At 46.6% G+C, this 19,954-nt stretch overlaps 1 protein-coding gene across 1 annotated transcript; it reads left to right on the forward strand.

Annotated features, from left to right (window-relative positions):
* Positions 1–6,882: 6,882 nt before the first annotated feature.
* On the forward strand, positions 6,883–12,183 carry SPATA31E1 (SPATA31 subfamily E member 1; the record flags this gene model as incomplete). Its single annotated transcript, XM_081099296.1, has 4 exons — positions 6,883–7,065; positions 7,826–7,889; positions 8,348–8,408; positions 8,655–12,183. The coding sequence occupies 4 exons, from the start codon at positions 6,883–6,885 to the stop codon at positions 12,181–12,183; spliced, it is 3,837 nt and encodes a 1,278-aa protein (XP_080955422.1).
* Positions 12,184–19,954: the final 7,771 nt, after the last annotated feature.

Here is a 19,954-nt window from a genome sequence, read left to right on the forward strand (position 1 = left end):
CATATGTCCATTGGCCATCTGTATGTTCTCTGTGAAGAAGTGTCTATTCAGGTCTTTTACCCATTTTTTAATGGGATTGCTTGTCTTCCTGGTGTTGTATGAGTTCTTTATAAATTTTGGAAATCAACCCTTTATCAGATGCATCATTGGCATATATGTTCCCCCCTATGGTGGGCTCTCTTTCCATTTGGTTGATGGTTTCTTTTGCTGTGCAGAAGCTTTTTAGTTTGATGTAGTCCCATTGTTCCTTTTTCTTACCCAAGGAGACATATCAGAAAAAATACTGCTATGAGACATGTCTGAGATTTTAATGCCCATAGTTTCTTCTAGGATTTTTATGGTTTTGCGACTTATATTTATGTCTTTTATCCATTTTGAGTTTATTCTTGTGTATGGTGTCAGTTGGTGGTCTAGTTTCATATTTTTTTCCATGTACCTGCCCAATTCTTTCAACATCATCTATTTTTTTATGTTTTATTTTTTTAATTAAATCTTTATTGTTCAGATTATTACAATTGTTCCTCTTTTTTCCCCCCATAGCTCCCCTCCACCCGGTTCCCACCCCACCCTCTGCCCTAACCCCACCACCCCCCCACCCCCTGCCACTGTCCTCATCCATAGGTGTACGATTTTGGCCAGTCTTTTCCTGCACCCCCCACACCCCTTTCCCCCCGAGAATAGTCAGTCCACTCCCTTTCTATGCCCCTGATTCTATTATATTCACCAGTTTATTCTGTTCATCAGATTATTTATTAACACCATCTATTGAAGAGACTCTTCATCCCATTATATGTTCTTGCCACCTTTGTTAAGTATGAATTGATCTGGGTTGATTTCTGGGCTCTATGTTCTGTTTGATTGATCTATATGCCTGTTCTTAAGCTAATACCCAGCTGTTTTGACCACTAGGGCCTTGTATTATAGTTTGATATCATGTATTGTGCTATCTCTAATGTTATTCTTGCTCAAGATTGGTGAGACTATTTGGGATCTTTTTGGGTTCCATATAAATTTTTGCAATATTAGTTCTAGATCCGTGAAATATGCCATTGTATTTTAATGGGAATTGTGTTGAATCTATGGTTTGCTTTGGGTAGTAGGAACATTTCATTGATGTTAATTCTTCCAATCCATGAACATGGTATATGCTTGCACTTACTTGTATCTCCCTCAATTTCTTTCTTCAATGTACTATAGTTTTTTGAATGCAGGTCTTTTACCTTCTCAGTTAAATATATTCCTAGGTACATTATTCTTTTTTGCACAGCATCAGTAAATTGTATTGTTTTCTTACTTTCTCTTGCTGATAGTTTATTATTGGTGTATAGAAATGCCTCTGATTTCTGAATATTAATTTTGTATCCTGCTATCTTGCCAGAATTATTTCTTAGATCTGGTACTTTGTTTTGGTGGTGTCTTTAGGGTTTTCTATGTACAATATCATGTCATCTGTGAATAGTGACAGTTATATTTCCTCCCTTCCAATTTGGATGCCTTTTATTTCTTCTTCTTGTCTGATGGCTGTGGATAGGATTTCCACTTCTTTGTTAAATAAGAGTGGTGAAAGCGGACATCCATGTTTTGGTCCTAATCTTAAGGGAAACACTTTTACTTTTTGCCCATTGAGTATGATGTTTGCTGTGGTTTTGTCACATATGGCATTTATTACATTTATTACAATATGCCCTCTATTCCCAATGGCATATTCCCACTTTGCTGAGTTTTTATCATAAATGGGTGCTGGATTTTATTAAGTATTTTTCTGCATCTACTGATATGCTCATGTGGTTTTTATTTTCCATTTTGTTTATGTGGTGCATCACGTTTCTTGATTTGCAGATATTTTACCAATCTTGCCTCCCCAGAATAAATCTCACTTGGTCATGGTATATGATCTTCATATATATATATATATTTGATTTTTTACAGAGAGGAAGGGAGAGCGATAGAGAGTTAGAAATATTGATGAGAGAGAAGCATCGATCAGTTGCCTCCTGCACACCCCCCACTGGGGATGTGCCTGCAACCAAGGTACATGCCCTTGACTGGAATCGAACCTGGGACCCTTCAGTCCCCAGCCTGACGCTCTATCCAGTGAGCCAAACTGGCCAGGGCATGATCTTTTTAATGTATTGCTAGATCTGGTTTGCTAACATTTTGCTGAGAATTTTAGCAGCTATATTCATCAGGGATATTGGTTTATAATTTTCTTTCTTTGTAGTGTATTTATCTTGTTTTGGAATTAGGGTAATTCTGGCCTCATAAAATGAGCTTGGGAGTTGTCCCTCCTCTTGGATTTTCTGAAATAGTTTGAGAAAAATAAGTGTTAGTTGGTCTTTGAATGTTTGATGAAATTCACCGGTGACGCCATCCAGTCCAGAACTTTTATTTGTTGGGAGTTTTTAAATTACTGTTTCAATTTCACTAGTTGTAATCTGCCCATTCAGATTCTCTGATTCTTCCTGATTCAGTTTCAAAAGATTATGCTTGTAGGAATTTATCCATTTCCTCTCTATTGTCAAATTTGTTGGCATATAGTTCTTTTTAATATTTTCTTAAAATCCTTTGTATTTATCTGGTGTCAATGGTTACTTCTCTCTCATTTCTGATTTTATCTATTTGGGTCCTCTTCCCCCCACCCCGAGGTGTCTGGTTAAAGGTTTGTCAATCTTATTTAAATTTTTAAAAAACCTGTTCTTGGTTTCATTGATCTTTTGTATTTCTTTTAAACTCTATTTATTTCTGCTCTAATGTAATAAATAGGGAGTCACTATGGTCTCCCGCCTCCAAATCCTTTAAGTATAAAATTAAAGTGCTATTTGAGATTTTTCTTGTTTCTTGAGGTAGGCCTGTAATGCTGTGACGTCCTCCTAGGACGTCTTTCGCAGTGTCCCATAGATTTGGGGTTGTTGTGTTCTCATTTTTATTTGTTTCAAGGTAATTTCTGATTTCTGTCTTGATCTCATTGTTAACCCATTCATTGTTTAGTAACATGTTATTTAGTCTCCATGACTTTGTGTCTTTTTCAATAATTTTCTTTGGTTGATTTCTAGTTTTGTTCCATTATGGTCAGAGAAGATGCTTGATGTGATTTTAATCTTCTTAAATTTATTGAGGCTTGTTTTGTGTCCTAACATGTGGTCTATCCTGGAAAACATTCCATGTACACTTGAATAGAATGTATATTCTGCTGCTTTGGGGTGAAATGCTCTGAAGATATCAATTACTAGAAAATCCATTTGATCTAGTGTGTCATTTAAGGCTGCTGTCTCCTCCTTAATTTTGTCTGGGAGATCTATCCATTGATGTCAATGGGGTGTTAAAATTCCGTACTATGACTGTGTTACTGTCAATATCTCCCTTTATGTCCATCAGGATTTGCTTTACATATTAAGTGCTCCTACATTGGCTGCATGAAAGTTTATAGTTATATCCTCTTGTGAGATTGCTCTTTTTATCATTACGTAGTGTCCTTTTTTGTCTCTTACTATAGCCTTTGTTTTAAAGTCTATTTTGTCAGATATAAGTATTGCTACCCAAACTTTTAAAAAAATTTCCATTTGCATGAAATATCTTTTTTCCATCCTTTTACTTTTAGTCTTTGTGTATCTTTCCTTCTGTGGTGGGTCTCTTATAGACAACATATAAATGGGTCTTGCTTTCTTATTCATTCAGCTACCCTATGTCTTTTGATTGGAGGATTTAAGCCATTTATATTTAAAATGATTATTGACAGGTACATATTTCTTGGCATTTTTTTAAACTATGTTTTTCTTCTTCCTCTTCTTTTTTTTTTCTTCTTCTTAAAGCAAGCCCTATAACATTTCTTATAATACTGGTTTGGTGGTACCAAACTCCTTCAGCCCCCTGGGAAGCTCCCCCCCTCCCTGCCCCCTGGGAAGCTTTTTATTTCTCCTTCAATTTTAAATGATAGCCTTGCTGGGTTAGGGGTTAGGGTTAGAGTTATAAGGCCCCCTAAAAATGAAGCAGACATCAGGGCCCACCATGTTCCCCATTGATCTTAGTTGTCCAGATTTGGACCCACCATGCTCCCCAGGTATCCTAGTTGTCCATACTGGGGACTGTCATGACCCATTGACAATATCATAAAGGGTGAAGAGACTGTAGACAGATAAAAACCACCACTGAGGCTGAAGATATGCTCTTGAACTGAACATTCATGACAGTTTAGCCAAATACATGAAATGCTCTCATTTCCTTAAAGCTTTATAAATGACCAACAGAGAACATATATTATTTTTAAGCCTATATTTCAAGTATTAAGAAAAAGTAACCATGATGTGATTATAAAGTACCAGCCCTAAGTAAATCCCCAGTTCCCGCTGCCAAAAGGGATATTCAGTGATGTCACAAGGGAATTTCCTATAGGACTCAAAGTGCGCTCTCTCTGTGGTACAGGCAAGGCCAGAGGTCTGCAGGGGGCAGGAGGAGGAAGGCAGGGCATACTCTGAAAAAGTGAATAGGTATAGAACTCACTAGGAATATCAGAAAAGACTGCTTATGAGCACAATTTACAATAGCCGAGATCTGGAAATAGCTCAAATGCCCATCAGTAGATGAGTGGATAAAAAAAAGCTGTGGTACATTTATACCATGGAATACGAGGCAGCAGTAAAAAAGGAAAATCTCTTACCTTTTAAGACAGCATGGAGAGACCTTGAGAGTATCATGCTAAGTGAAATAAGTCAGAGAAAGGCATGTATCACATGATGGCACTCAAATGTGGAACCTAAGTAACAAAATAAACTGATGAATGGAGTGGATCCAGAGACATGGAAGCATGGAACAGAGTGAGGAATCTCAGAGGGAAGGCGGGAGAGGGTGGGTGGGTGGGAGGTAATCAACCAAAGACCTTGTATGTATATATGGATAACCCATGGGCACAGACAATAGGGTGCTGAAGGCCTGGGGCGGGGTGGGGGGTGGATTGAAGGGGGTTACTGGGGGGTAAGGAGGGCCTGTGTAATAGTTTCAACAATAAATATTTAAAAAGAAAAAAAAGAAAGGACTGCTTAAGACTAGACTCCCACCCAAGCCTTTGTCCCCCAGTCCCAATGCCCACTCCTAAGATCAGAACTTGACCACCACTAACCCATTCCTGGCTTCTGGGTGTAACATACATGCTTCTAACTTCTGGAGAATGGAGACTGTCTATTTGGGGCACATAGAACAGATAGGGTCAAGACAAAACATAAAAGATTTAAAGAAAATGAGGAAGTGCTTAATTCTTGAGTGTGAAACTACTGAACTGGTCTGTCAAAATGTGTGTGTGCCATGTATGTGTGTGTATGTGTAGACGGCATGTATCATAAGTCTGTGAAGTTTTTCTAACTTTAGAAGTGTAAATGCTATTATAAAACATATCATTTGGAGCTTTAATTTTTATATTTTTATTATACTTATTTCATTTTGTGAATTTTAAATAACAAATCATTATTTCCAAGGGAAAACGGCAAAAGTTGATGAAAACAATAATAAATTATAGAGACAAATTTAAATACTTAGATAAGTATAAAGTAAGGGTCTACTTCTGCATGATGAAAGTAAAACTTATTACCAGGGGAAAATAGGTTGAGATTGTAACAACGTGGATGAAACTGAAGGGCATTATGCTAAGTGAAATAAGCCAGACAGACAAAGACAAATAGTGCATATTGTCACTTACATGGGGAAGTAAAACACACACACAAATGTGAACTCACAGAAAGAATAAAAAGTGCCTGCCAGAGGCTGGGGCTGGTGGAATCAGCAGAGAGAGGCTGGTCACAGGGTACACATTTTCAGTTACAAGATGAAGAAGACCTGGGGATCTAATAGTTGATCACACTGCATCATATCTGAAATCTGCTGAGAGTAGAACTTAAATATTCCCCCCACAAAAAAATAAATAAATAAAAGTAAATTTGTGCAGTGAAAAAAAAAATGGAGTTGAGGACAGAGGAGATTCTGAGAGTATCAATCCCTGTGAAATAGCCCAAATTCCCAAGGGAACTTCAGACTTTCAAAAGCTATGAAATTGCCAAAACCGGTTTGGCTCAGTGGATAGAGCGTCGGCCTGCAGACTGAAAGGTCCCAGGTTCGATTCCGGTCAGGGGCATGTACCTGGGTTGCGGGCATATCCCCAGTGGGAGATGTGCAGGAGGCAGCTGATCGATGTTTCTCTCTCATCGATGTTTCTAACTATCTCTCTCCCTTCCTCTCTGTAAAAAATCAATAAAATATACTAAAAAAAAAAAAAAAAAAAAAAAGCTATGAATTTGGAGTTTGGTGGATTCCAGCCAAGAGCGCCAAGAGACACAGAAACCAGGCAATACCTGGCTTCCAAGTGGAATACATAGAAATTGATGAAGGTCTAGAACAGTGGTTCTCAACCTTCCTAATGCCGCGACTCTTTCATACAGTTCTTCATGTTGTGGTGACCCCCAACCATAAAATTATTTTCGTTGCTACTTCATAACTTGCTACTGTTCTGAATCGTAATGTAAATATCTGATATGCAGGATGTATTTTCATTGTTACAAATTGAACATAATTAAAGCATAGTGATTAGTCACAAAAACAATATGTAATTATAGATGTGTTTTCTGATGGTCTTAGGCGACCCCTGTGAAAGGGTTGTTCGACCCCCAAAAGGGGTCGCGACCCACAGGTTGAGAACCGCTGGTCTAGAAGGTCCAGGAGAGTGGAGGGGTGGAGCTGCGAGGCCTGGAGCGGGGAGGGGCTGGACTCCCTCCTGCCCCCTCCCCCACACTCAGGAGCCCTTTGTGACCAGACCACAGCCCTGTGATGCGAACCTGGGCCTCTAGGCCACAAGCCACTCCCAGCGCTCAGTTGCCTGAGGGCAGCAGTGTGATTCGGATGATGGAGAACCCCCTCTTTTCTCTGAAAAGTGTTATTGCTACCTGGCAGAACACCAGCCCTTCCTGGGTATTGGATACCATCTTTGGCCTCCTGTGTGGACTGCTGCTCTTCCTTGTGACAGTCCATTTCTGGGAGAGAGATCAGTCCTTACCACCTCCAACGAAACATAGAAACAGCAGGAAGGTAAGGCACCCTGGGCCCAGAAAAAACAGGTGATCTTTTTTCCAACCTTATATCCACTTTTCTGAATCACCTAGAGAGACGCCCCAGACGGGAAGGGACAGAATGCCTGTTCGCAGGAGAGAATCAAACTTCATCCTTCAAGGAACAAGTCATGTGGAGCAGGGGTTAGAGTAGGTGGGAGGATTTCTGAGCAAAGATCTCCGACCAGGAGGCCAGGCGTGGTGGAGGGCTCTAGGGCACAGCCCCAAAAGCAGTGACCAGTGGCCAAGGATTGGATACTAAGAGTTGGGTCGCTGTGAGGGACAGGCCCAGAGCCCTGGTTCACCAGCCTCCCTCCCACAGCAGGCATCTCCGGTGAGCCTCCCCTCTGTTGGGGGCTGGTCAGAGGGCAGGGCAGAGACCCTGAGAGCGGGGAGCAGAGGCTGGGGTGGGGCTAGGGCCGCAGGAAGCAGAGTCGTGGCGCAGGGCGCTCCGACGGGCCTGCAGGTCTGAGTTTCTCGGTGTGTTTCTTGGGTGGAGGAACAGTGATGGAGGAAGTCCATGGTCGGTCTCAAATAGAAAATCTTTCTTTCCTTTTTGCAAAGAAGAAAACCTGCGATGATGCTGATCCACTTCAAAAATAAAAGGGGGAAACCCAGAGAGCCCCAGTAGTTCCATGTAGAAGGTCATATTGTTCATGAACTCTGAGCACCTGCTGCTGGTCTAGAGAGAGGAGGGTGAGCACAGGGTCCCAGCCCCTCGTTTGTGTCTTGTCTCCCAGCGTTCAATGGAGCCTAAAAGGAGGAGCAGGAGCAGGAGCAGGAAGAAAAGTGGAATTTTGAAAGGTGAGCTGCCCCTCAGCCCTGCGCCCGAGAGTTGGCCTCCATCTGTCCTGTCCCCGACGGCCCAGGGCCAGGGCCTGGAGGATGCCAACGGCAGAGCTGGGGAAGGAGGTCAGAAAGCAGATACTTCCCAGCAGGGATGTTCGGGCCAATAGTGCCCGATGGGGAGGTGGGACCTCCAGGTCCGACTGTGGGCACGGTGTTGACCTTCGCTCAGATTCCTCCGAGGTGCCCCCTGTCTCCCCCCACCCTCAGGGATGTTGAGAGGGCCACGGATGTAGAGGATGGGAAAGCACTTTGTAAATGACAAAGCACCTCCTGTCACAAGCCTTGCCATCACTGCCAGGGTTCATGTGACCTTGGCCCTGATACTTGGGCTCCGGAGTCCACTCTCCCAGGTGTCTCTCTTAAAGGGCCACCAGGCCCTGCTCCATCATGTGACCCAGTCTCCTGCTTTGCAGCCTGCAGAGAGTGCCTGCAAGAACTAGAGGAGGCTCGGAGCCTCATTTCTCTCCTTGGAAGGTAAAGCATCTCCCCCTTCTCTCCTGAATCTCTAATGGACCCCGGGGCTTACCGGCCGCCTTGGACTCACCTGGTTGGGGGCGAGGGGCCATGGGTTTGGGTTTGGCTATGGCCCTGGGGTGAGGGACAGCGGGAGCATGGGGAAGTCAGCCTGGGGGCCATGGAGGACCCTGCGCCCCAGGTGCCCGCCACTGCCAGGCCTGCCCACCTGCTCCTGGCTGCAGCCTGTGCCTCCATCTCCTGCAGCCACCTGGGGAGGCCCCCTGAACAGGGTGGCCTTCATCAGTTCTCCTGTCAAGACTCTCCTGATGAGGTGTGCAAAGCAGCGCCCGCTGAAGCCCACCTGCCGGACGGAGCCCACCTGCCCGGCGGGGAGCCTGCGGAAGATGCTGCTCCCGCCATATCCCCGTTGGCTTCTCCGGCTCCTCTGACACTGTGTCCTCTACCTCTGGCCTCCACCCTGTCAGCGGAACATCAAGACCAGTCTGACTTGAAGGGAACCCCACTGGGTACCATTGTAAAGAGCTCACCTCCCAGTAACTCCATTGTGGCACTGCCCAACCGAGCCATCTCCCGCGTTGGCCACTCAAGCTGTCCCCTTCCAGCCCTGTCCTGGTGGCAGGAGGCTGCCAGAGCCTTGTACCTCTCAACCTCATCACAGCGCAAGTCCCAGCGAGAGCACCTGTCCCACCACCCACCCAAGGCCTCATTCCGGGGAGGCCCCACAGACAGGCAGGTAGAGCCTGGTAGCCTCTCATTTGTCAACCCTGGAGTCCAGAGGCTGCTGGAGGTTCTGCTCACCAAGAGGGCAGAACTGCAGATGTGGAAGGAGAAGGAAAAGGAGGGGTCACTTTCAAAACAAATGGTCCCAGAATGCCACCTGCGCTCTTTGGGGAGTATGTGGAAGTCCCTGGGTGCTGAGCAGGACACCCCAACCCCCCAACCCTTCTGGAGCCTGAGGGACAAACAAGAGCAGGTGCCTGGTCCTCAGCAGTTGTCACATATCAAGTTCCTGGAGGAGCATCTCCAGCAGAAATGCAGCCAGCTCTTCTGGGGTCTCCCCTCTCTGCACAGCGAGTCCCTGGTGGCTACTGCCTGGGTTCCAAAGAGCTCTTCTTACCTACAGCCTCTTTCAGTTTTATTCAATGGAAACTCTAACGACTTCCCAGTTCCAGTGCAGCTTAGAGCACCAGCAGGGCTTTCCCAGGCTCCACCCTTGCCCCTTCCTGGGGCCCAACCCCTACCTTCCCAGCCCCCACCTCTGGCTCCGATCCAGACCCAGACCCAGAATCTCACATCCTCCCTCTCAATCCGACCACCTTCTTCTCTGCACCAGATGGGGACCTCTGGGGTGTCTTGCCCTACAGCCCAGAACAAAAATATCCCTTGCATCCCAAATGAAATTCAACATCTGGAAAGTTCCTTGTTGCAGAAGCAACAGAAAAGGGAGAAGGCTTTACCCTCTGTGACCAAAAGTTCTCAGGACGTCTTTAGCCAACCCACTCCCAACCTTCCCCAGCATAGTGAGGTCTCCCAAGGCCCCGGGTCAGTTTCTGGTTTTCAGAGGGACTTTATCAGCCCTAATCTCCAGAAGCTACATCTTCAAAAGAGGCTCGTGGAAGATGAGCAGCCTGGCGGTCTGCACTTCAAGGTCCAGGTGTCTCTGGAATTGAAGCAGCCTCAAGGCCAAAACCCCCAGGGGTGTCAGGTACAAGATAAGCAGGGGCCCTTGCATCTCTCTGTGTTTGCAAGTAAAAGCAGCCAGGACCCACAGAAGATGGAGTCCAGGCACCAGAGAAAGTCCCAAGGGAAGGGCCAACCAAGGAAAGACTTCAGTAGGTGTCTACGGCAATGTAGGAGGAAGAGGAGCCCAAAAGGTCTCTCCAGAGACTCAGCTACCTTTGTAGTGAAGGCTCTGGGAATCCTCTCCAAAAAGAAGTCAGAAAGAGACTGGAAGCCCTCAAAGAGTGACTCAGGAACTTGCTTACCCAGAAGCACAGATCAGAACCATTTGGTCAGGAAGTTAGAGCAGATCGATCAGGACTTGGACCCTCTGAGAGTGGATCAACCCTGGCTTGCTGACAACCATTCTTTTCCCAAGGGCAACACTCACATGGAAACCAGAAACCTAGCAACTTCAGAGAGTCGGGAACATTACGTGAACACCTCTTGCGAGCTTTCCTTCCTCAGTCCCAGCACTCGACAGATGCTGGAAGAACATTTTCTAAAGTTTCAGGTGAGGTGCGAGTGTGGCCTGTCCCTCCAGGCCTTTGAGCCTATAAATCTCAAGCTACATGAGGCTCAATATTTGCACCTTCCACAGTCCCCTTTGCCCAGTTCAGCTGCTTGTGTACCTGAGGTCCACTCAAAAGCCAAGTTCACCAAGGCCTTGGGAAAACCTCCTCAGGCCTTTTCAGAAGAGGTGATAACAAAAGAGTCAGGTCGCCTCCCCACCACCTCTGTGAATGCAAGGAAAAGCAGCCAGGGGTCATTTGAGAAAAGCCAGAAGTCCATTGAAGGGACACTGTCTGGTTCTGGCCATGGGCTCTCAGCGGCCCCTCGGATTAAAAAAGAGAAGAGGCTGTCTTCTCAGTCCCTCACACCCATCCTCCACGGAAAAACCCAGCAGAACGGTACTGTCATGGATGTTAAGAAAAAGAGCCCGAAGTCAAATCCAAGTTCAACAGTAGCCAGGAAGGAGGCAAAGCAGGAGAAAGGGACTCAGACTCCAGAAGATCCCTGCCAGAGGCCAGCGATACTAGAAAAGAAGGTATCATCCCACTTTTCAAGGGCTGAAGAGTCCAGGAAGGCAGAGGAGGCTGAGATGGACCCTGCTTGGGAAGTCATTGTGGGACCCAGCGTGCTGGGCAATATTCAAACCACTAATACGGATATGAAGAGATCAGGGTCTCCAGGACCCACTCAAAGGTCCTCACCACTTGCAAACTCAGTTGCCCAAGATCTAAAAGAGCCATGCCTTACAACAAAGATGGCCAGTAAGTTTGAGCTCCAAGGGAAGGTAGAGTCAGGGAGCCAGCTTCCAGGCCACGCCCCTGGCTTGCTTCTTCCAGACTGTTACAGTGACGTCCTCCTGCAAGACTACACCACCGGCATGCTCATTCAAGACGACGTCACCAACGTGCTCCTGCAAGACCCTCACACGGATGTGCTGCTTGCTGCCGACCTCTTGGCCTCTCACTGGGCACTTTGCGGTTCCCAGGGGAAAAAAACCAGTGGGGACATGCCAGCTGCCCAGGGGCCATATAACCTCATATGGAGTAGACAGAGCAGCCAGGGGCAGCAGGCACCCGGGATATCAAAAGGTAAGGCCCCTGGGCAGAGCCAAAGAAAAATGTTGGTCCCCACTGATCAGAGGGAGGACAAGAGGAGGCCCAAACCAGGACAGCACAAAGAAAGGCTGGCGGAATGGAGGACCTCACCAGCCAGAGGGATGAGCCACCCCCCTCAGGTGAGGGGTAAAGGAGACACCCTCGGGAGGAAATACCTCCAACGCCTGCCAGAGGAAGAATTGGTTTTTGTAGAATGCAACTGTACAAAAAAGATGAGGCACTCTCTACAGGACAAAGGACCAAAAGACCCCCTTCAAAAAGGCCCGCCTGCCTCAGCCATTGGCCGGAGCCAGGAACCAGTCAAAAGCAGATCGTGTGTGGACACTAGGCCTGTTGAAGCTCAGGCGATCATGACAGCTGTGGGGCAGATCCTGGTGCAGAAGTTAGCATGTCACCAAGAACTTCATGCCCAGGAGTTCAATTAGCACGCGAAACAATTCCAGGCCCCGGGAGGTGGGCATGGCCACAGGGTCTCTCCTCTCCAAAGCAGAGAAGAGTGAGGAGATGGCCTCCAGTCACCGAGCCTGGAGGTGGAAGAGGACATAGTGGGGATAAATGGTGATGGAAAAAATAATTTAAAAATTAAATTTAAAAAAGTCGTCTCTCCTCTGGTCAATTGCAATGTGCTTCTCACTTTTTTCCTGGTAGAAGAATTAAAAAAAAAAAAATTCAGTTCATAGAAAACCTGTTTTTTTCTTAGCACATCCTCTGCACTAATGCCTTCTTCCTACCACATATTTGTTTCTGAAATATACGATTTTCCTCAGAGCTGGTGGCCTCCAGCTGTGCCCTGCAGGGAGAAGAGAAGGGATCAGGGTTCGTTCTTCCTGGAGGAAGGGGGCCATGGAGGGAGGTTGACAACACTGAGGCACACCCACCCTCACCCCCGTTCCCTCAATACACCTGTTTCCATAATTCATCATCACAAAGATAAATAAATGAAAGCTTTCAGGGGTTGTTACGATGAGCAAAACGTTTAAGATCTGGCTTAGCCGTCCTCTCCTGCCTTCTCTCTACTTGAACTTGTGTGCTACAGGGGAAGGGATTACAGAGGCTGAAATACCCTCAGGCCCCAGGAAGGGTCACAATGTGGGAAGGGGCCTTTGGCAGCTGTGCTGGCCCTGAGTCCAGAGGTGAGAATCCCCCAGCCCTGCCTCCCTCAGTCCCTAGCTGGAGGCTTCATTAGCTGAGCTGATCCAAACAGCAGTGTCAACAGAGTGGTGACCAGACACGTATAGCAATGCACTTGGAAAAAAGCAAAGGCAGCTCAGATGATGCAAGATCACCCAGATGTCAAGCACCCTGTGCTTGCACACTTGCCCATTCATGTCAGTAACTTTTTAAACATTTGTGATAACAATACCAGTTGGGCTTCTTCCCTTGGGGCCTCCCTGGATGGATTAATGCAGACAGCTGCTGCTTTAGGCTTTCTGATTGGTTCCTACTGGCTTGGGGCAAAACCAAAAGCTTCTGGGCCAAGAGCAACGTTCTTCCAAGAGTCTTCCAAGAGCCCTTGGGGAGATGGAGAAGGACAATCAAGAAACCACTGGGAACCTCATCTGCCAAGAGACCTTCCTAGCACCTGGAGGGTTAGAAAGGGGCAGGGGAGGGGGGCCTCCATTCACATGCCCCCTTTGCAGCTCACTGGCATCTCATTCAGTTGCAAGCAGGGAAAAACTCAGACCTCTGGAACAGAATGCCCCTCAGGGAGCCAGCTCAGCATATATTATCCCCATGATTGTTTGGAGATGAAGCAGGCTCCATTCTGGGAAGGGTGACATGGACGACAGAGCCTGGCTTTGTAGCCAAGCAGAACTGGATTGGAATTTGGGTCATAGCTAGGGGACCCAATGGCACCTTTTAATCCGAGTCTCAGATTTCTCATGTATCAAATAGGAACTATAATCTCTACTCGTAGGGTAAATGGAACCATGTACATGTAGTGTCAGAAACTAAGCCTGACTCATAGTTGGGTGTCGTAAGTGGTACCTCTTAGGGCAGCGGTTCTCAACCTGTGGGTCATGACCCTTTCACAGGGGTCGCCTAAGACCATCCTGCATATCAGATACATTACGATTCATAACAGTAGCAACATTACAGTTATGAAGTAGCAACGAAAATAATTTTATGGTTGGGTCACAACATGAGGAACTGTATTTAAAGGGCCAGAAGGTTGAGAACCACTGTCTTAGGGGGATGGAAGCCTGAGGGGCTGGGCCTTTTTTGATTGGCCAGAAACCAGCCCTCTTATCACCTTGCTGATATTGCCTCATCTGTGGACAATGACTACTTTTCTCTTTCTCATGGAACGGTGACCTCAAAAAATTTTTTTCATGAGAATTATCTGGATTGCTAGTTAAAAATACACCTTCCCAGTGTCCCTTACCCAAAATTTCTATTTCAGTAGGTGAGGGTAGGGTCCAGGAATTGCAGTTTTTTAACAAGAATGCCCCTCCCCACCCCCACTCCAAATGCAACTCTGAGAAACACTGCTAGTGTTTATCATCTAGGATTTACAGAATGCTGACAAAGCCTAGTTGATGTAAATGCAAAATATTCTTCTAAAGCCCCAAATAGAAATGAATACTCCCTAACCCCTTTGGGTGTGCAATTTGCATAGTTATAGCACCTTTTCACCACATGCAAATGAGACCCAAATGAATCCTTATTTTGACCCCTAAAGAATGTCTTCTGGTGGTGAGGTTGGGAAGAGAGAGAAGGGCCCAGATGCCATAGGGAAATTACCACCAGCCCGCAAGACACCTGGCTCCTATCTTTTGGTCTGTAGTTCACTAGCTGTGCAACCTTGTCATATCACATTAGCATCTCTAGATCCATTTTCTCTTCTGTAAAGTGACAATGGTAATCCCTGTCCTGTCTACATCTCAGGGATACTTTGGGCTTAAGTGAGATGAACAGGTTTTGCAAAGGGCAAACTGGTTGGTGAGTATGGAGGATGTAAGTGTTAGAGTATTGACTGGGCTGGAAAGTAGAGCCCAGTTAGGTATCAGTTGGAGGCTAACCAGGAAAGCAGAAAGGAACTCACTTGTTTTCAACAGAGAGAATTGAATGCAGGGGATGGGTCACACTAGTGTTGGAAGAGCTGCAAAGCCAAAGAGAGGATGACAAAGTAATTAACAGGTTAGCATGAGCAGAAAGTCACTAGTAGGTATAGATTGAAGAGAGAAAAGGAGGAGGTATGCTGCTAGAGTCCCTGCTGGGTTTGTCGAGGGAGAAATGGAGTGGCCGCAGTGGGAAGAAATACCTGTCTCTCACTTGCCTCCAGACTCCTGTTGGCATTTCCACTGGCTGAACCCAGGCTGGAGCTGGCTGGCAGGAGAGCCGGAGAAACCTCTACACCTTCAGCCATCAGACCTGAAGGAAGAGAGCAGAAAGGTAGCAGGGCTGAGAGGGGAAAAGGGTAGGGAATGGATCTCAGGGCAAACAGACCAGAACAAGCACATCTTTCCATCATCTGCCTGGATACAGGTCTACCCACAGGTCCTTGTTAGCTGAGTTGTCTTGGAGCTGCGAAAGCTATGCTACTTTATCCTGCACCTCAGCAGCACTTAATGGCTCAATTAAAAAGTTAAAAATGGCCCAAAGGCTAAGATTCTAGATCAGGCACTGCCTCCACAATGACCAAGATTCATGAGAAAAGATATGGCATGGAATCAAGTTTTTATTTGAACTTTTGGTCAATACTGTTTTCCCTTGTCCACAGAGACAGTAAGTATGCGTAGGGAATCTGGCCAACGTTTGCCTGAACCCTACCTAGTTTAATAACGGTCAACTAATTAATCAGATCTCCTGAGTTTTATAGTTAATCTACCATGCGTGTGTTGAAATTTTCAGGTCATTAGAATCCCATTATCTCTGTTCATTGGGAAATGGCCTCTAAACATAACTTAATGCTTCTCTGATGAAGATGCCTTAGGATTGTGCAGGGACCACATGGGAATGGAAGGAGCCGAAGGTGCCTGTTCGTTAACAGGGATTTCTGGTTAAAGGAGCGCTGTTGACTGTAGAGGTGGTGCTGTGGGCTCCTTTAGAAAACTGCCTACTTACTGGGCAGCACACCCCTCCAGGGAGAGGACGAAAGTGAGAAAGGGAAGGAAACACTGAACCATCCTCTGCTCTGGCTTCCTCATTATACGAGCAGACTGAGTCCTATAGAGTCCCCTATCCTGCCTTTGCAGGACTCTCCCTAAGCAACCAGAGACCACATGTGGCCCGTCTAGATTTGCAATCCATCTTGAATGACAATGTCAGGATGCATGATCAGCTACCACGTGACTCCAAGACCACACGCATTGGCATCACATGTCACACTAGCACGCGCCCCCTTCCTCAGACCCCCTTCCAGACTCAAGCTCAGACTCTGAGGATGCGGCTAGGAAGTCTGCCATTTTCACAGACTTTCCTAGATGGTTCTTACATTAATAAGAACACATGAACATGCGTTGAATGAAAAATAAAGGAAAGAATGAATGAAACAACAAATGTGGACACTATCCACAATTTAGCCACTCTTCTACCGAAGGACATGACTGTTTCCACTCGTCCATTTTACAAACAGCAACGCAATGGATATCTTGTCCTGTCACGTCGTGAGCCTGTGCAGAAGTTTCCGGGACTTGAATCTGGAGGTGGATTTGCTGGGTCACCAGCATGTGTACCTTCCTCTTTACGGGAATTAACAACTCACTCTCCAAAGGGTTCACAACAATCCACAGTCCTGAACCAGCAGTGGGTTGGCGTTCTTTCCTGTTACCTTCTGGCTAACATTCATTCTCACTGGACTTTTCGGTGTTGCCAATTTGGAGGCTATGGGGCAGCCTCTCACATAGTGTTTCTCTGATTAGTGAGGCTGAGCATCGTTTCATGCGTTTAAAGATGCTCATTTTAAAATTGACTTTTTAAAAAGATTTTTTAGCGAGCTTAAGTTGTGAGGAGATATATGTCTTTTAACCTGGTACTGCCCTCAATAAAGTAAATTTTATTTGCAAGAAAAAGGCAATATGTTGTGCACACATTTGTATTTTCTTTCTGGATTTCACCAGTGCAAAAACAGCTGCTCACCCCGGAAGAGATCGGGGCCTTTTGTGAAATGAAGGCGCAGATGGGGAAATCCTTAGGAAGGGCCTGCTCTACCCTGGAAAAGACGGGTCACTTCTGAAAGTCAGGGCAGTCCACCCGGGGCCAGCTTTCTTCTCCCGCGGCCTCTGAGGACTGATCTTCCTGTTTCTTCTCTGGGACTGCCGCCTGGTTTTCCTCCTCCAGAGGGGACCTTCCTGTTGCCTGCAAAGAGGGACTTTGTGACGCAGAGTCTTTGTCCCCCCTCCAGTCTTGGGGCCCCCTGGGAGTTATCGGTACTTGTCACTAGAAGCCGCTCTAGCAAATGCGGGGCAGGCACAAGGGGATGGGGAGTCTTCAGCCGATGGTGTCATCAGAAGCAAACAAAGGAACCAGGCCACGTTAGGGTTAGGCCTCTTCCAGCTGGCTTCACTAATGCATCAGTCATATTTCTCCTGAAATAAACCTGTCCCCGTCTCCACACCCTCCCCGTCTCTCTCTGTGAGTTCCCAGGACTAGTGTTTGTGAGTTTCTCTCTCCTCTTGTATAAGGAGGCCTGTCCTCTTTCTCAAACCAGCCACCAAAGGAAGAGTCATCACCACTCACAGGAAATACCAGAAAGATGTGTTGTCACCTCTTATCACGCAGGGAGGTCACCGGGACAGGTTTCTGAAGGAGCCTGCTGGCTTGGTTGTTCCTACTCCTGTTTTAGAGCAACCATGACGGGGGGGGGGGGGGGGGAGGAGGGTGTGTGCAGTTTCTAATTATAATCCCTCCTTTCTGCTGTGTTGTCCACCTTTGCCAACACTCATTCTGTTACTTGTTTTACTGCTGGATCAGTCAAGAGCCTAGAGCAGTGATAGGACAAGCAGAGGGACAGGGCTTGGGGCAGCTCCATGGAGGGGCAGCAGGGCAGGGAGGTGGGGGAGTGGGCTGAGGGCCCTCAGGTCTCTTTTGGGGGGATTGCCACATCGCTGACAAGGATCTACTTGATGCCACCCATCTTCCTTACAGAAGTGCCCCCACTGGGGTCCTCTACCCTGAAACACGATGGCTCACCGAGCTGAGGTTCTGCGTGGTTGATTGTCTACTTTAGTCCTTCAGCAAATATTTACTGAGTTCCTACGATGTGTCGTATATCGTGCTGGGTAGCATGGGTGGTGGTGAAAGTAATACAGAGAAAACTTGTCTTCATCCCCCCGTCACTTAGTAGAGAGCAGGACTTTAAGGGACTAGAAGGGACAAGCTAGCTTTGATCTCTGCAGAGAGAAATGTCTGGAACAGAAGATGCTATGGGAGAGGGATCAGAGCTGATGCCTTAATGACAGGAGAGGGGGCTGGACAGTCAACAAGCAACAGGTACTCAGAGGTAGCACAGAATCTGGGAATGAAGGCTGCCTGACCAACGAGTTTGCCTCTCCTTGGCGTTTTATCTAGAGCTGAGAACTAAGGTAGGTAAAACACCAAATACAGAGCATGGTACATAATAGGTGCTCAATAAAGTGTTATTTTTCTTTTTTAAAAAGATATGTTTTTATTGATTTTTAGAAAAAGAAACATCAATGTGAGAGAGAAACATCCATCAGTTGCCTTCCTCATGCACCATGGCTAGGGATTGAATCTGGACGTGTGCCCTGCCTGGGAATCGAACCAGCCACCCTGTGATGCATGGGACCATGCTCAACCAACTGAGCCACACTGGCCAGGGTTGCAATGTTATTTTTCTTTTCTCCTTATTGTTTCTCTTTTTCTTTCTACCTTCTCTTTTACTTTTATTTCTTTCCCTTCCTCCCTTCATTTCTGTATGTGATTGGATTCCACCTCTAGCCCCCTTCTTGGCATGAGTTAGAGCAGTGGTTGGCAAGCATCTTTGTAAAGGCCCAGGCTTTGCAGGCCAGACAGTCTCTGGCACAGCTGCTCAGCTCTGCTGTGTAGTGTGAGAGCAGCCATAGAAAATACACAAGTGGATGATTCCGATGTAACTTGTTATGGGCACTGAAATTTGAATTTCATATATTTTTTGCATGTTACTACATATCTTTCTTTTGATCTTTTCAATCATTTCAAAATGTAGAGGACATTCTTAGCTTGCCAGCTGTACAAAAACAGTGTCTCAGAGGCTCTAGTTTGACTTAGAACAATAGTTCTTAATTTGGGGGTTTACAACCAACCCCCCTGAGGATCCGAGAAAGTTTCACATTCATTCATTCATTCATTCATCCATCTATCCTTCCTTCATTCATCCATCTATCCTTCAAGGTGTGTGAGGTCTCCTGTGCCCCTGCCACTGGAGCTGTAGCAGTGAGCGCCAGGAAGTCCTGCCCCCAAGCAGCTTGCATTCTAAACACTAAATAAGCAAGCAAAGCAAGACCTCGTGGCGATATGAAGATATAAACAGGGTGCTGCAGGGAACTGGGGGCAGGAGGGAGTGAAGCCGATTCAGGCAGGGCTGGTGGAGCAGGCCTCTCTGAGGGTGAGGCATTGGAGTTGAACCTGAGTTGTGAGAAGGGGCATCTGTGAGAAGAGCAGGAGGAAAGCTAGAGGCAGAGAAGGGAGCCAGAGGGGCCCGAGTGCTGGGATCCAGGCTGGGGCCGAAGGAGAGGGGGACAAGGACAGGCAGGGGCCTCTATGTCATGATAAAGGTCTTCCTCCACTCCCCACCCCCCAAGCAACGGAATAAACAGGAAGTGGTAAAAGGGATTTGGGCTGAGAGGTGACAAGGTCCGATTCAGATCATTTTGGTTGAGCATGGAAGCCCATTTCTAGAAGCAAGTACTTAGGAGCACATACCCCATCGTTTTGCTAATTGTGTATATTTTTAGGGCTTCAGAGGTCTTCCTGAAAGTCCATCTAAGGGAGTCCAAACCTCAACTCAAAAATCCTGGCATTAAAGAAAGGAAAAGGCGGAGCCCACACTCTGAAAGGAAATGGTCTTCATGTCCCTGGGAAGGTCCTGGTGTCCCTGCTGGCCTACCTGACTTGGGGCCTGCAGTAGGGGAGCGGGTGGGGGGGCAGCAGGGGGCTGCTCCAGCTCATGTACTAACCCTGATCTGTGTCGCTACCATCAGATTGCAGCTCTTATCTGATGCCAGCGACACAGGTCAGGGTCTGTGCAGAAAC

This window comes from Myotis nattereri, assembly GCF_964212035.1.
Source record: "Myotis nattereri genome assembly, chromosome: 9".
In the NCBI taxonomy this organism is placed as follows: domain Eukaryota; kingdom Metazoa; phylum Chordata; class Mammalia; order Chiroptera; family Vespertilionidae; genus Myotis; species Myotis nattereri.